The following is a 15977-nucleotide window of genomic DNA, read 5'->3' on the forward strand; positions in this document are numbered from 1 at the left end:
TTTAGTCCTCTTGTTTGCACATCAAACTGATGAAACAGAGAGTTCAGCTTACATACAATTTGCATATATGCATCATTTATCTAAAGCCACAGTTTGCAGAGAAGATATAAAGGGTTTAAAACATCAGTGATATTAAATAAATTGGGTGTTTCTCTAAAAATTGAGAAAATACCAAGAGATGGTGGTGGCAGTTTCAAAAAGTTTTGGTACAGCAGCGAATATTTGTGATGTGTTGATCAGCTGTACTTGAGTTGCCTTTTTGCCAAATACTTTTCTACTTTTACTTGAGTAAAAACACGTTGAAGTAGTGCTACGCTGCCAACACACAAACTCTTACCAAGTAATTTTAGTCTAGTTTCTAGTATAAATATCTTAGTACACTTGTAATAAGACAAAATTAACTTACAAGTAACTTTTCAGACAAGTCCCATCCTCATAATCTAAGATGGATGCCTACCAAGGACGACTGTATGATTAAAAAAATATAAAAAATGTATATTTAAAGAAATGGACATCTTTGTAATCATGGTATAACAGCTTTATATAGAAAACAATTTTTGGTTGCTGTTTTACAGTTAACATATGGTTAAGTTAAGTCAAGGTGGAAAATTTGTAATCTATTTTCTTCCATGTCAATAAAACCTGGAGTTAAACTGGGAAACACATTGCACTCCACTAAAACAATTTTTAAACACCATATTTAATCCTCAACAGCTAAATAATCAAATGACTTCTGAAACAAATAGAAGCTAAAAAGAAATGTAAATTGTATTTAATAAAACAAGCTATTATAAAACACCAAAAGCTCACTGATCTGATTTAAGCAAATAACCAGATATAATTAAATGCTTCAAATGTCTTATTTGCTCCAAGAGGTTCAGCAGTGCAGAAAATATTCCAATAAAAAAAAATGCAGCCACACACAATATAACGCTATAATATTATATAGAAACACATTTTAAGCTTCAGCTGAACTATATGTGAATTTAGCGTTGAAATTTGAATAAATAATGTATTTTAATGTTTTGAAAGGCGTTGCTTTACCAGCTTTCACCAACAGATGGTGCTAACAACCAACTTACCAAAGAAGAATAGACGTTTCACTGACGAAAATTCATAGAAGAAAAAGAGTAGACGTCAAACGCGTGGTCTAAGTCGTACGTCAATATCACCGCCATGTTGTTAGTGGCATATGACATGTCATATTTGTACTATGAACTGTATCATTTTCATAGGTTTTACAGCAAATTAAGCACTTCTTATGGACAATAACTAGATTTTAGTATGTTATAAATTGTATATTGATTATTCTGATTATGCTATGTCTACACATTTTTGAGTGTTTTTTATTTCATAGTTAGCATACTATAATGCTAACTATGAGCATAGTTAGCATATCAATGTTAATATCAATGATTAACATTGATATATTAATCAATGTAATCAAAAATAATACTTTAATTCGACACAATTTCCAATTTTCTTATCTCATGTGTTTTATCATTTTTAAATGCATTATCTAACAAACTTTCAGTCATTTTGAATACTAAAATTAATATATCTTATTCATGCAAAACATTTTTTTGACTAATATTAGTTGATCGTAAACTTTCTTTCATTGAAAAATAAAACTTCCAAGCAAATTTGTTGGTTTTACCAGTTGGTGGCGGTAATGCTCACCCAACGTTTTTTTCCAACCGCCAATAAATTTCAACAAGAAGAAGAAGAAATTTGTTGGTTTCACTGGGAGCTTGCCACACACAAAATGGTGGATGCTTCGACGCTAACGGTACTGTGGAATTCTGTCAGAGTGAGACCTCGTCTTTCCGCCGAGTTAATATCGGAGTGAGACCTCTTCTTTGTCCTGGGATAACAGGACAGTCCCACCAGCACACCTGAAGCCCAGCTTTTTGTTTTCTCCCGCCAGCAGCGTCATGTTTGCGGTCAGAAACGCTCTCCGCCTCGGCTCCAGGTTATCCGTCCCCACTGCGGCGCGGAGGGGATGTTCCGGTGCTGCTATCCAGGTGGATGACGTGGTGAACGGACTCACGGAGGAGCAGATACAGGTTAGCTAGCTGCTGCTTGGATCACAGGTTAACTTGGGGTGCAGACAGGAACAACAACTGTTTAAAAAAGAAAAATCAACAATAATCATGTGGAAACTGACTGCATTGTGCACCAAACTTGAGAGACGTTTTCCACTCAGAAGATGTCGGTGAAAGGTCGTAACTGACATGGCGTCATGACATAACATTAGCTAACTGGCAGGGAATACATAAACAAAACATAAATATTAATGCTTATTGATTCCGGTAAGTTATGTCTAAACACTTCCGTAAACATAAAAACACAAAATTCCTGCAACAATCAGTTTTTTATGGCTAAACGTTTTGATTCAAAGCTGATTTACTGCGACAGTAAAGGTTTGTAAACTATCAGATTCATAAATTAGTATGTTATTGTTCAGCTTTCTGCAGCAGTTTCACTGATATTTTATATAAGAACCGACAAATAGAGGAGGAGGTGGGTCTCATGGAGGCGATTTGATTGGACAAAAGGTTCTTCCTCGTAATTTAGTACCAGCATAACATTATGACCACCTGGTTGTTAGTGGATTAATTTCCTCTTTGCTGTCTCTATTGGATCCTGTTGGGTACTAGAAGTTATAATATGGATCTGACGTGTTTTTCAGAACATGCTTCTTGTATAAAAAACAATGTATTGTGTCCTGTTGCCTCTCCACCACATCATCTGTTGCATTGGGCTGCATCCACCAGATGAAACCTCCCATGAGCCTTTCTCCAGTTCATCCCAGTTCCTTCTTTGGGTCACTTTTAATCGATTATTGTCCTCTGGAATCCAGACGCATTTTGTCTTTAATCAGGAAGCTTAAACCATCAGGTTTGGTGTCCTTGAAGTTATGACGGACTCTGTCAGGTTGTTGTTTGGAGAACATTTTCAAGTAATATGTTGATAATGGAATAATAATGCAAGTTCACGCTCTCAAATACCAATAATCTTGAATTTTGTAAAGAACACTCGGACTTAAAACTGTTACCCAGCAGGTTGTTGGGTTGAATTCAGTGAATTTATTGAATATTCTATCAGATATAACTATTCATATTGATCACGTGTTATGTGATGCATGTTATTGATTTATTGTCCATATCTGTACATATATACATTTAAATACATACACAAAAATAATGTTTTACAACATGAGAACCAATCATTTCAGCTACAGTACCCTTTCGAAAAGGAGTGAGAAGTTTAGACTTTTCAGAACATTTTTCTTATAATGGTCTACCAAAAATTTTGTCCAAGTAGATATTATGTTGACGATATTAATATTATGCATCTCTGATTTTTATTTTGTTGTTGTTGTTTTTTTTCCCGCAGCTTAGGCACACAGTTCGTAAATTCTGTGCAGAGAAACTTGCACCTTATGCTGATGAGATTGACAAGAAAAATGAGTTCCCAGGAATGCGGGTGAGTTGAATGATTTCCTTATATATTACTCATGCATTAGTGTTTAATTAAACATGGTTAATACCAAACCATTTGTATGTTTATTGAGGATACGTCCAGTAAAAATTAACTCTGGGTAATGAGAGGAATGTTGTTGTTTTTAAACCAGGATTACTGGAAAGCAATGGGGGAGATGGGACTGCTGGGCATTACTGCTCCAGGTATAACTATGAAACAAAAGTGTTATTTGTTTGTTTTTTACAGTTACATTTTCTTGCTTGAACCATGCAGTGCTGTGTAAGTATTTTCATTTCAAATGGAGAAAACATGAAACAGTGATGAAACGTTTCAGATTTGGCCAACCTACCAACATTACTCTAATATACAGAATAATCCAGACCAACGTTTAAAGCTCTGAAGGCCTCCCCTGTCTTATTTAAGGTCAAAGTTCATGATTAAATTAAGGAAAAGATGGCCTCCATGCTAGATTTAAAAGATCACAACCACAAAAAAAATCACAAAGACCGTCTCACATCTAGTGGAACTTTTTTATTAGCTCTTGTTCCAGTGTTGAACAGCATAAAATATACACTTCAAAAACACAAAATCTTACCTATCATATTTTTGGTCTAATTTCTTGTGCAAATACCTCAGTAAACTTGAAATAAGTCAAACCTAACTCTGTTTGGACCGTTCTGGCACATCCCCGCCATCTTTGTTTCTGTATCAACTCTGCTTAGGAATGGCAAGTGGCGCCCTCTGCTGGGAGGGCAGCCAAACTAAACACTAAAAGAGTAATTGGACTTTTTTAATCAATTGGTACTAAATTTAATCTAATAAACCATTCATTGCAAATTAATTCCTCAATCTGAAACATTTAAGTGTGACTGAATAAATCTGTCAGGGAGCAAATCAATCAATCAATCAAATTTTATTTGCATAGCACATTTCAGCAGCAATTCATTTCAAAGTGCTTTACATCATATCAAACACAGAAACACAATGCAACATAGAATCAACCATACGTTCCCCATTACCGTGTGTTAGTTTTAGTCTTTATCTCGACCTCGCTGACCTTCACCTGCGTTTTCTCCGGCCAGTGGAAGACGGGGGAACGGGACTGGGCTACCTGGACCACGTCATCGTCATGGAGGAAATGTCTCGGGTGTCGGCAGCCATCGCTCTCAGTTATGGCGCCCACTCCAATCTCTGTGTCAACCAGATGGTGCGTCACGCCAACCCGAAGCAGAAGGAGAAGTACATGCCAAAGGTCAGGACTGCACTGTGTGAAATAGGAAAATTAGCATTTTAAAGCATGAAGTAGATTTTTTTTTTCCATCTTATTTTGTTTTTGGTAGTTGCTGACAGGTGAACACGTTGGAGCGCTGGCCATGAGCGAACCTAACGCTGGATCCGACGTCGTCTCCATGAAACTCAAAGCTGTTAAGAAAGGTAGTATGAAGTAGTTATAAATGCAAAAGTTTGAAATAAAATTTATGTGAAAGCATAACAAAGTTAAACTAATTGACATCTTCTTGGCAAGTATGGAGAACACTGTTATTTTTTAATTGTTTTTTTCATTGTCTTCATTTTCCTTTCCAATTTTCTACAGAAACGGTTCTCAGAAAACTCTTGTATGGCTTCTATTTGTCCTTTTAGTTTTAAAGATGCGCATCTGCACATCTTTAAAAAGTATTAAATTCATTCAGATTTTTTTTCTTGTCTGAATTTTGAATTTTTTTCCCCCTCCAAATTCTCATTTTTATTTCACAATTCTGTTCTTTTCTCAGAGTTCTGACTTTTATCTTCTGAGATCAAAAGTCAGAATTTTTTTGTTTTTATCACTGGCCCTATTTTTTCCAGAATTTTTTTCCGTATGTTTCAGAAGTCTAGTTGTTTTAAACATGATTTTAATCTCTGTGTCGCATCATATTTAAACCCCTGGGAAACTGGAAGTCATGAATTATTAATGACAATGTTCCCACTGGTGTCAAGCTTTTAAAAATAACTTAGAAAAAGTTTCCAGCTACATTTATAGAGTTGTAAATCTGAGCAGGAGGAGTTTTAAAAACCAAACTGTGGCGTCTGTTTTTACGTCGATGCGATTTCATCATGTCACTGATGAGCTGTGATAAGGAAACGAGCTTTCAGGAGAAAGAAGGCCAAGTTGTGAACACAGTTAGTCATTTGTCCTCTGACAAATTTCTTACATTTGAACCTTTTTGTTCAAAATAATCTCTCAGATCTTCTTGTTAAATTTCCTTTTTGAATTATTTGGTCCACACTGTTCTAGAATCTACATGTCTGCTTTCCTCTGGTTATTTGTACAGGTTTTGCTATTTTGTCTTCTAAAAACTAAAAGTTTAGAACAATTCACTTATTTCCATTTTCCAGGTCCCGGTATTAATGACAAAAGTTAATTTTTCTACCATTTTCTTTTAAAAAAGTGTCTATTAATTTTTATTTTTTTTGTTTTGACTTTAAACTAACACTCTATCACAATACCGTGTTAGTTTAACATGTAAATTTTACAAGTTTATCTATCACTATTTTGGTTTTTTACAGACACTCATCAAAATAATGGCACTTTTATTACTGTTTAAACTTGAAATTGATTTTAAACGAAAATTAATTTGAAATGCATTTAAGTGCTCTGAATTATTACTTTGTTTGGTATTTTATGTTTCATAGAAATTAAAAAAGCTGCATTTGTTGTAAGATTCTTATTTTAAAAACTGTTGGAAAAGATCTAGTATTAGATTAAAGTTTGTTTATTTTTTAATTATCTGCTTTTTATCCACCTACTTATTGCTGGGCTTTTTTGTGTGCTTTGATTTATTTTTGGTGTTTGTAATTTATAGTTTTTTTTATTTATTCTCCAAATGTCTATATACGGTGCTAAAATCAGAAATAAAATATAAAAAGGCCAAACTTACCATTTAAGAAAGGAATCTGTTCATGAAAGCCGATGGAAAAGAATAATGAGTTTACAGATCAATATGAAGCTTTGAGCAGAGGACAGTAATATAATCGCTTCTCTTTGTGTTTGTCAGAAATCAAAGCAGAAACTTTAAATGTTTTGGTTTTCACAGAAGTGTAAAAAAAAAACTCTGAGCTGCTTTTATTTCTTCTTTTCTGTGCAGTTTTAAACAAAACATCGGAGGTATCGGTTCTGTTTTTGATCCTCTGCGTTTCCTGCTTTCTGCATTTTTTTTTTTTTTTCTCCAGGTGACTATTACGTTCTAAACGGCAACAAGTTCTGGATCACCAACGGGCCGGATGCCGATGTCGTCATCGTGTACGCCAAGACCGACCCGGAGGCGCATCAGAAGGGAATCACGGCTTTTATTGTGGAAAAGGTGAATCCGACTCTTCTTTTCCTGTCTGTGGGTCAGCTCTGCTGATGGAAGATAGCCTGAAAATATCAGTAAATGTTTTTATTTTCCCCTCCTGAAGGGAATGCCAGGATTTTCCACTGCGCAGAAACTCGACAAACTGGGAATGAGGGGATCCAGCACCTGTGAACTGATCTTTGAAGATTGTAAAATCCCAGGTATGAAAAGTTTTTAAAGATTTTATTTCACCTTTAAATCACTGTAAGGCTGAACCATTGATAACATATTACAAAAAAGTCATTTTGAACTGAATTTATGGTATTTTTCTCCAAAAGGCTGAATTTGTTTCTGTGTTTAGCTTGAATCTAAGTTAAAACAATGAAATTTGTTTGTTTATGCTGCAAAAATACAAAATCTTACCAAGTATTTTTCTCTAGTTTATACTACATGTTGAGCACAAACTGCTAATTTACAAGTAATGGTTAGCAAGGCAATTTTTGAGTATTGATGTAAAAGTTGTAGCTCCACTGGCTGATTATTTAACCTATAATGTGGGGAAAATGTGAATATAAGTGAAATAATCTCAGTACTTTTTCATTAATATTAAGGAATAAACTCTGTTATGTTGCTAAAGAGCTACTTGTAAGATACGTTTGTTTTATTTTAAGTCTTTGCACTATAAACTAGACCTAAACAACTTTAATATTTTATGTTTTGGCAGTGTTGGTACTCAGACTGATTGTTTTTCTGTGAATTTGTCCTGTTTGGCAGAGAAGAACATTCTGGGTTCGCTGAATAAAGGAGTTTATGTGATGATGAGCGGCTTAGACATGGAGAGGCTGGTGTTGGCTGCTGGACCTGTTGGGTAAGGTTCTTAAATAACAGATTTTATTCTTCAAGCTAACAATAGCTACATTAAAAGTCAGGAGATATTTAAAGAACAATGTGAAGGGAAGAAGTTAGCAAAAAGAAAGCTAGCATGATATGCTTGTGTATTAATCTTGGTCTCATTTTAAGGATTTGAGATTAAAATTAAATGTGATTGTTAGAGATTCTGTGAAATCTTGTTGAAACTCTGCTGGGAAGTTGTAAAAACAAACATAAAGGGAGCTACATGTTGGTGCTAAATCTTGTTTTTCAGCATAATGCAGTCCGTTCTGGATGCTGCGATCCCCTACTTACATGTGAGAGAAGCATTTGGGCAGAAGATTGGACACTTTCAGGTCTGACTGCTGATTTTCACTTGAACAAAGCTCTCGCCAGTTAACAGATCTTAATCTGGTAAAATTGAAACTTTTTCCACAGCTGATGCAGGGCAAGATGGCCGACATGTACACCAGACTGAGCTCCTGTCGGCAGTACCTCTACAACGTCGCCAGAGCTTGTGACAAAGGGCATTTCAGTGCAAAGGTCGGAAATTTAGCATTCTTTAATCCGTTTTCTTGTTTAAAAAATCTTTTTGGCTGTCTACATATATTTAAAACATATGCATACAAGGAACCTGTTCAGCATTTAAGTCAGATTTTTGTTTATTTCTCGTGTTAAAGACCTGAATATTTTTATTTTCTCCTTGTTAACCAATTTATAATCCATTCTGTGATGCTGAGTTTGTGTTTTTTACATAATTTAATCTGTAACATGTGGTAAAAATGTGGTTTGTGTCTTTTTTTCCAGGATTGTGCTGGAGTGATTCTGTACTGCGCCGAGAATGCCACTCAGGTTGCCTTGGATGGCATTCAGTGTTTAGGTGAGTGAAAAAGTTCTAGTTTCATTGGCAGGACATTTTTCTAGTGTTATAAGCTACTTTTTCATCAATATTAAGAAATTATTTAATTAAATTAAGCACCTATATTTTGTTAAAAAGTTATTTGTAAGTTAATTTTGTCTTATTTCAAGGGTAATAAGGAATTTGCACTAAAAACTAGACCAAAAATACGTGGTAGGATTTTGTTTTTGGAGTGTTGATGCACATATTTTGCATTGTCACCTGGGCTTTCCTGCAAATTTTAAAGGCAGAGTAATCTTAGTGTCTAACAAGTATTTTTTCATCAATATTAAGGAATTATTTAATTAAATTAAGCACCTATATCTTGCTGAAAAGTTATTTTTAAGTTGGTACACTTTAAATTACATAAAACAAAGACATTTTCACTAAAATCTACTTGGTAAGTTTGTGTTTTTGCAGTGTTTTGTGTTTTTTCTGAATAAGTTGTCTGGTTTGGTTCCGTCAGGCGGGAACGGCTACATCAACGACTATCCGATGGGGAGATTCCTGCGAGACGCGAAGCTGTACGAAATCGGGGCGGGAACCAGCGAAGTCCGCCGGATCATCATCGGCCGAGCCTTCAACTCCATGTTCAGATAGACGCAGCAGTCGCTCGGTTTGTTGTTTGCATCGTTTCTCACGCCCAGGACCTTACTGGATGAGTTGTTGTTGTTTCCATTCAGACGATAAGCTGATAAATGAACAAATTACATATTGATCCTCGCCGAGCGGCCTTGAAGTTTTGCTATGCTAGCTGCCTGTTAGCTGGAGGGAGATGATAATAATGTAATGAACAGATTCCCACATTTCAAGCTTAAACTCTTACTCAAAACAATTTGGATAAAATCATCTTTAATAGATTATTGAAGGTTTTCCCTAAGCTGATTCTGTTATTGAATATTTTTCTGTAAACAAAACACTGTCAAACATATTTTACTTTTTTGTCTGTGAAGATTTTGTCTCTTCTTGATTGTAGGTGTCATCATTATGTAGAAGTGTATGAACTATACCAGGTTTGCAATAAATCAATAAGTTTCTAACATTTGTCTGTGTAACGCTGCAACACAGATTCAAATTAAGATAATGAATGTCTGTGCCTGAAAATATTGATTCATTTACAAACTGTTAAAATATTAACAAATAGCTGTCAATAAGCATCTCTTAAAATTAAATAATATTGATCAGTCCCTTCAGGATATTATGAACAATCAAAATTATTGATTTTGTAAGAAAAGATATTTGCGCTTAAATATGACGCTAAGAGTGAAATTTTGACATTAAGTCTGAGGCAGCAGAGTAGCAGAAGTAAGACATACTGCCACCTGCAGGTGGGAGGTAGCATTACATAAACACAATGTTTGTCACTGTTGTGGGAAATAGTGACAATTATGCATTAGCACCAAAAACTGCAGGAACTGATAGATGTAGCACCATATGGTTAAAATCTTCTATCTGATGGATAAACTACTATTTAACCAAACCACTGTTTTATTAGTGAGTAGAATAATCTCTAACTGAGGAGTTTTGAGTTTTAACTGAGATATTTGCCCCAGAAAATACTTGGTAAGAGTTTGTTTTTGCAGAGTAATAGTGTTTAAAATGAAATTTGAAAGGAAAAAATCATAAGCTATAAAAAAAAAATCTGTTACCATTTCCGTCCCATTTGGATGTTATTTAGATTATTTCACTTAAAATTTAGGGAAAATGTCTTGTTATAAGTGAAATAATCAGCCAGTGGAACTAATAGCATGTAAAACAAGCTTGTATATCTTACTGACAATATACTTTTAATTTAGTTTTTCAGTTTTATCTTGTTTCAAGTGTACTAAGTACTTGGTAAAATTTAGTGTTTTTGCAGTGTAAAATGCAGTTACCAAGTTTTATTTGATTCCAAATACGTTTTGACCTGAGTGTTGATACTGGATTGTTTTATGGGCTAAAGCCTAAATTACAGGCACATAAAAATCAATCATAACTGCTAAGTGAATGTGGTGGAGTGGAACGGGAAAATATTTGTTCTTGAGATTCGCCCGATAATGGTAATAATAATAAAACACATTAAAAGACTCCGTAGTTTTAAACAAGCATTAAAGTAGTTTCTATCCATCAGCTGTTTTTTGGCACCGCTCAGTTTTCTGTGACGGAAACTGAAAGTTTAACTCTGCCTTCATCTTTAATTCTAACCCCAGAAATGAAAGAGTGAAGTTTTGGTTCTGATTAAAGGAAAGGCTGACTCTGAAACGCAGAAGCCTCTCTGCATTGGAAACAAAAACTAATAAAAATGTGCTCATGACGCCTCAGTGAGTGCTGAACACTCAGCCTCTTGTTTGCAGACAAGAGAGGAGACAGCAGTCCAGACAATGGTGGAACCATCCCAGCACATTTGAATAATACATGGAAACTCAGTTTCAGGCTGGAAACCCAACAAATGAGGTTCAGATGGTAAAATCACTGAAAAGTTGCAGCTGGCAGAGCGAGTTAAAATGATTGATGGTTTTTCTGCTGTGTTTTCATGCAGCTTAAAACGATTCCAAGCTGCAAACGGTAACATCAGCAGCTTTAACATGGAGACACGACATAATGGGCTGCGTTTACACTGCAGCCTGAAGTGACCCAATTCCGATTCTTTAATTTTTTTGTCAAATCGGGATTTTTTTTGCCGCGGTAGTTCACATTTACAACTATATGCGACCTCTACGTGAACTGCAAATGACATGAAAACGTCTCTCATGCGCAGTAGAGGGCGCAATAACGTCACACATAGAGAGCCTGGTCACTGTTTTGCCAACTGCCATCAGAAAAGAAGCGCTCTGAGTTTGCGAAAGTAAACATGGATGCTAACGGTGGAGCATAGCTTACGATTTCGAAGTTGATGTCCGACCGCAGCCGTTGTTGTTTTCCTTCCCGCTTGCGCGTATCGGGACGCAGAATAGTGTCGTTTGTTGAGTATCGATGACGTTCAGGACCTGACCGTTAGGATTCAGGTCCCATTAGAAACGATCGGATACATATCGGATATCCAAGTGGCCTGGGTCGCATTCGGAAGAAATGCGGGCTGTCTTGTTCAGACCTTCATGAAAAGAAGGTCAGATAAAGGTCGCATTAAGACAAAAAAATCTGGATTAGGTCACTTTCGGTGCGAATTTCTTGTTCAGGACTTCTGTAGTATAAACTACGGCTGAAACAATCAGATTAATTGATTTTTTTTAAATAATCGTCAATTAATTTAATTAACTGGAGCATAGAGATTCTTGAAAAACCTATTTTCTGAAACGTCACATCCAGAGCAGTAATTAAGCAAAAAATGTAAACATTTACATTTAAGATGAAAAGAAAAATGTCTGTAAATCTGTTAACTCCTCAAGTTGCAGTTTTAGCTTCACCTGATTCAAATTATGTTTAAAAAAACTTTTATTAAGAATCTTTTGCTATCAAATTATTGATCTGTTAATCAAAAATAATCAGAAAGAGCTGAGATTTTCACATATTGATGTTAGAAGTAGTTTTTAGCTGCAGATGCAAACTTTGATACAAATGATCACTAAACGAATACTTTGTTAATGCTGTTAGTTTTTCTTATTTCAAATGAAATAAGATGTTTACATTAAGCTAGACCCAAAAAAAAGTATTGATTTATTGATTTAAGGGTCTTTTCACCAGGGGTTTCAGTAAGTGTGGAGGGGGTTGTGTTGCAGCTGAGCCCTCTAAAAAATCTATAAAATCACCAAACTCTCCTAAAATGTAATGTTTTCTTGTCATGACAAGGATGCAGCTTCTTGTGTTTCAAAATCATCTGTCCATGTATTTAAAATATATTTCTATGTAGAAAAATAAGTTGATTTTGTTCATTTTGGCTTTGGTTTTATTTCTGCATCATTTACTTTGTCATTTTCAACCACTGATCCTCTCATATTGTCAAAATGTTGCTTTAAATGTTGCACTTTGTAGGAACGGTTGTCTCTGACTAAACAGGTGGTTTTACTAAATGGTTTTAAGTTCTGATGTCACTTCCTGTTTCCTCACTGCTTGATAAACATCTACAGATCACAATGCAACCTGTTATCGCAATGAAGAGACTAAAAAAAGAATAAAAAACTATTTACCCACACATAATACAAACATTTTTAAACATATGTTCTAGGTCATAAGAAAACAGCATTATTATTGTTTGGGGCATAAAAATTACTAGAAAATATTGAGAAATCATCCAATATTTGTGTTATTTAATATTCAGACTTTCTGAAAAATAGAGTTTCTGGATTTCCATTTTTCATTGTATCTTGACTATCATTTATCTCAATAATTTCCACATGATAAGATTTTAAATCATTGTTGACACAATAAATGTGTCAACAATTTATTGAAGGATGTTAAAAAAACAACCTAAAACTGTCCACTGTTTGTTGTTGTTGTTGTTGTTTTGGCCATATGAAAATTGGTTTATTTCAAAACTGCAATGGAAACACTTTATATGCTTCGGAGGAGTCACGTGATCAACAACCGGGCCACTGGCGTAAACCACGAAGAAGACGAAACAGGAAGTGGTAGGAGGGCAAAGAAGCATATTTTTTAATAACTTGATTAAAAAATGAAACACCTGTTTTATTTTAATTGTGTTTCTTTGTTAATGGAAATATTGCAATTGCAAAATTATTATTTTTTACATTAGTGGAATATGTATTTATTTGTTTCAGGGATAACCTCTTGAGAAAAAAATAAGTAACACCAATACAAATCGCAATAAGTAAATCTAAAATATAATACAATACATATATCCACAAATAAGTTGTTGAAACATAATTACTACAACCATACAGCTACATAAATAATAATAGTTTGTATTCCTACTTTTACCATAAAATGTTGTGATAAATCTCGCTCTAAGGTTATGAAAAACTGGATTATGGATTTCCATTTTCCAATAAATGTGACATTTTGAGATAAATTACTGAAATAAATAAACTTTTTAATGACCAGATGAGTCAAAGTTTAGTTTTCTGAAGCCCTCCCGGGCGCTGCAGAGGTTCCTGCTGCCTCTGCTGTCACACTTACCTCCAGTGTCAGAATAAAAGGCTCTTAAAGACGTAATAATGTGTGCAGGAGCCATCTGTCAGCCCAGCGGGGCCGCTGCTGCTGCTGCTGCTGCTGGGGGACGGGGGCCGTGTGCCTGTGCGCTGCGGCGTGGCCCTTTAAGGAGCTCCATGTTGTCGCTTCGTGATGCGTCAACATAAAAAGCGGATGATGCTGTTATGTAAAACATGCCAAAGTCAGCCGGAGTTTGCGGGATCTGCGTTCAGGGCCTCGGCTGCTTTCTAAACTCATCTGCTGCAGCTTGAAGCGTCACGGGTGGATTTATTGGTATTTTTTCCCCCATTCCTCGCAGCGTGGAGTTTGGAGCGGGTGAAGGAAATAAAACAGCCTGCTTCAGCTCAGCTCAGCTCAACATGAGTCGCCCTCGACTCGGTTTTCCTCCTTCGTTTGTGGGGAGCTCTTACACCTGACGCATCTCCGTCCCCCCTTCCCCTGGAACCGATCGTGGGTTTATTGTTAAAGGATCAATCCGCTCTTTTCCTGCGTGTTCCGGGGCTGCGAAGCGGTAAGTCAACAACAACAACAACTCTTTATCAGTAAAACTGAAAGTGTCGAGCAGGACAGGAGCGACCATCGAGCGTCCAGACAGCTGGAATAATAAGAATTGTTATAAACAACGACAATCCGTCAGTATTTGTCAGTTCGGGTCCAACTTTCGGACAGGACCGGAGGGTTTCCTCCGCAGGTTTGTCGCCTGATCGGTGGGCAGAGCCTCGGCTGATCCTCCGGCTCATGATCGCTGAAAATGTCACTCCACTCCAGCAAGTTCACTCCGAGAGCTTCTGTCTCTAAACCAAGAATATTAATGATTCAAACGTACATTTGTTTCGTTTTAATTCGGATCGGACGCAAGTTGAATCACCTCACTGCAAAAACACAAAATCTTACAAAGTATTTTTGGTGCAAATACCTCAGTACGCTTGAAATAAAAGAAAACTAACTTACAAGTAAGACATGGGAGCTTATTGTAAGCCAATAATATTTATGGAAAAGTCCTAGTTTTATTGGCAGATTATTTCACTTATGAGTTTTATCTTATTTTAAGTGTACTAAGAAATTTACAGTAGAAACTAAACCAAAATACTGGGTAAGATTTTGTGTTTTTAATATTTATTGGTTTATATCCATGGATCTCGGACAGTTTTGGTTAATTTCTAAACTATTTCCATCCTAAATGGCACTTTTCAGTTTCAGATTGTGACTTTGGTTTCTAAATGAAAGGATACCAGTGTGTGCATGTATTTTTAGTTATAAAGAAAAAACAAAAGATTTTTTACCATTTTAAAGATTTTTTTGTTCTTTTAATTTTGTTTTCCTATTAAGTATCAGAGTATGCAGGAAATGTTCATCGTGTTGATCAGAGAGTCAACCGCGGGGAAGAAACTGTCTCTGTAACTGCTGGTTTTCACTCTGTAGCTCCAACATAAAAGTAAAAATCTGAACAGTTTGTGTCCAGGGTGTGTGTGGTCTGCAGAGATGGCAGCTATTTCTACAAGGAACAAAAGAAAACATGCAATGTGGAAACATTTTGGCTCTTATGTATGGCATTTAACCATTAACACTTAATGGAGAATCTGTTCATAAAATCTATGAGTAGACATATTGTTGTTCTAATTTTTAGTTTGTTCTTTTTCTAATTCAAATAAGACCATACAACATACGTTTTCTACTGTTATTTTTATTATTGTATAGCTATATGGAATATATTACTCATCAAAACACAAAAATAAAACTTAAAATGTCTAAAATCCTCTCATTTTTTATGAAAACAAGCAGCTTTTTTGTGATTCCCTTGTGAAACTACAGCAGAGTCATAGTGGAAAAGCTGAAATACTGTAGATCTCGATTTAGAGTCTGACTCTGAATCTTAACCACAAAACAGCAAAGTTAAAACATGCTGTATGACTTAGAGTTTTTGTCCTGCTGTTCTTTGGCTCCTATCGTTCCAGTTTTTATGGGTCGGTCAGCAGGCTAGCCTCCACCTTTCTCATGCGGTTAGCTTGAAGTGGTAAAGTTAGCAGGGATGCTAAACTGTACATGTGTTGTTTTTGTGGTTTTTATGCTTTGTGGCCATATAATTGCTTAGGATTTGAATTGTGTTTTGTTTGGGTGACAATGCTTGATGGAACCTTTTTGACCAGAAATATTGTTGGAAAGCTAAACAGTATTGGTATTTGTTGTTGTTTTAATAAGTATTGGGATTTTTTTGTCTTTATTTGGAGGAGTCAACACTTTCTGAACATCTCAGGTTTCAGCACTGAAAAGCATAGAAACTAAGTTTTGTTAATGATCAATGTTTGGTTAAAACTCTCAAATGT

General features: G+C 35.6%; 2 protein-coding genes across 2 annotated transcripts in view; both read left to right on the forward strand.

The window, feature by feature from the left end:
* Nucleotides 1-1752: 1752 nt before the first annotated feature.
* Nucleotides 1753-12567, forward strand: ivd (isovaleryl-CoA dehydrogenase). The gene is made up of 12 exons (XM_005801091.3): nucleotides 1753-2066; nucleotides 3400-3489; nucleotides 3638-3689; nucleotides 4569-4738; nucleotides 4827-4920; nucleotides 6697-6827; nucleotides 6925-7021; nucleotides 7575-7668; nucleotides 7945-8026; nucleotides 8109-8213; nucleotides 8478-8550; nucleotides 9035-12567. Exons 1-12 carry the CDS (start codon nucleotides 1935-1937, stop codon nucleotides 9166-9168), a joined length of 1254 nt encoding a protein of 417 aa, XP_005801148.1. The 5' UTR covers nucleotides 1753-1934; the 3' UTR covers nucleotides 9169-12567.
* A 1099-nt stretch (nucleotides 12568-13666) lies between these two features.
* The window catches only part of bahd1 (bromo adjacent homology domain containing 1), a 31334-nt gene continuing 29023 nt past the window's right edge, over nucleotides 13667-15977 (forward strand). The window contains exon 1 of the mRNA XM_023353262.1: nucleotides 13667-14164. The gene's annotated coding sequence lies outside the window, so the exon portion shown is untranslated. The remainder of the gene's footprint in view (nucleotides 14165-15977) is intronic.

The sequence above is a fragment of the Xiphophorus maculatus genome, chromosome 19 (assembly GCF_002775205.1).
Source record: "Xiphophorus maculatus strain JP 163 A chromosome 19, X_maculatus-5.0-male, whole genome shotgun sequence".
Classification (NCBI taxonomy): domain Eukaryota; kingdom Metazoa; phylum Chordata; class Actinopteri; order Cyprinodontiformes; family Poeciliidae; genus Xiphophorus; species Xiphophorus maculatus.

Bases quoted from the DNA above. Each gene is read 5' to 3' on its own strand.
- ivd (XM_005801091.3), top strand. From the start codon at position 1,935: ATGTTTGCGGTCAGAAACGCTCTCCGCCTCGGCTCCAGGTTATCCGTC. The intron at 8,027-8,108 runs GTCTGACTGCTG...CTTTTTCCACAG, and splicing joins AGAAGATTGGACACTTTCAG to CTGATGCAGGGCAAGATGGC. The intron at 8,551-9,034 runs GTGAGTGAAAAA...TGGTTCCGTCAG, and splicing joins GGATGGCATTCAGTGTTTAG to GCGGGAACGGCTACATCAAC.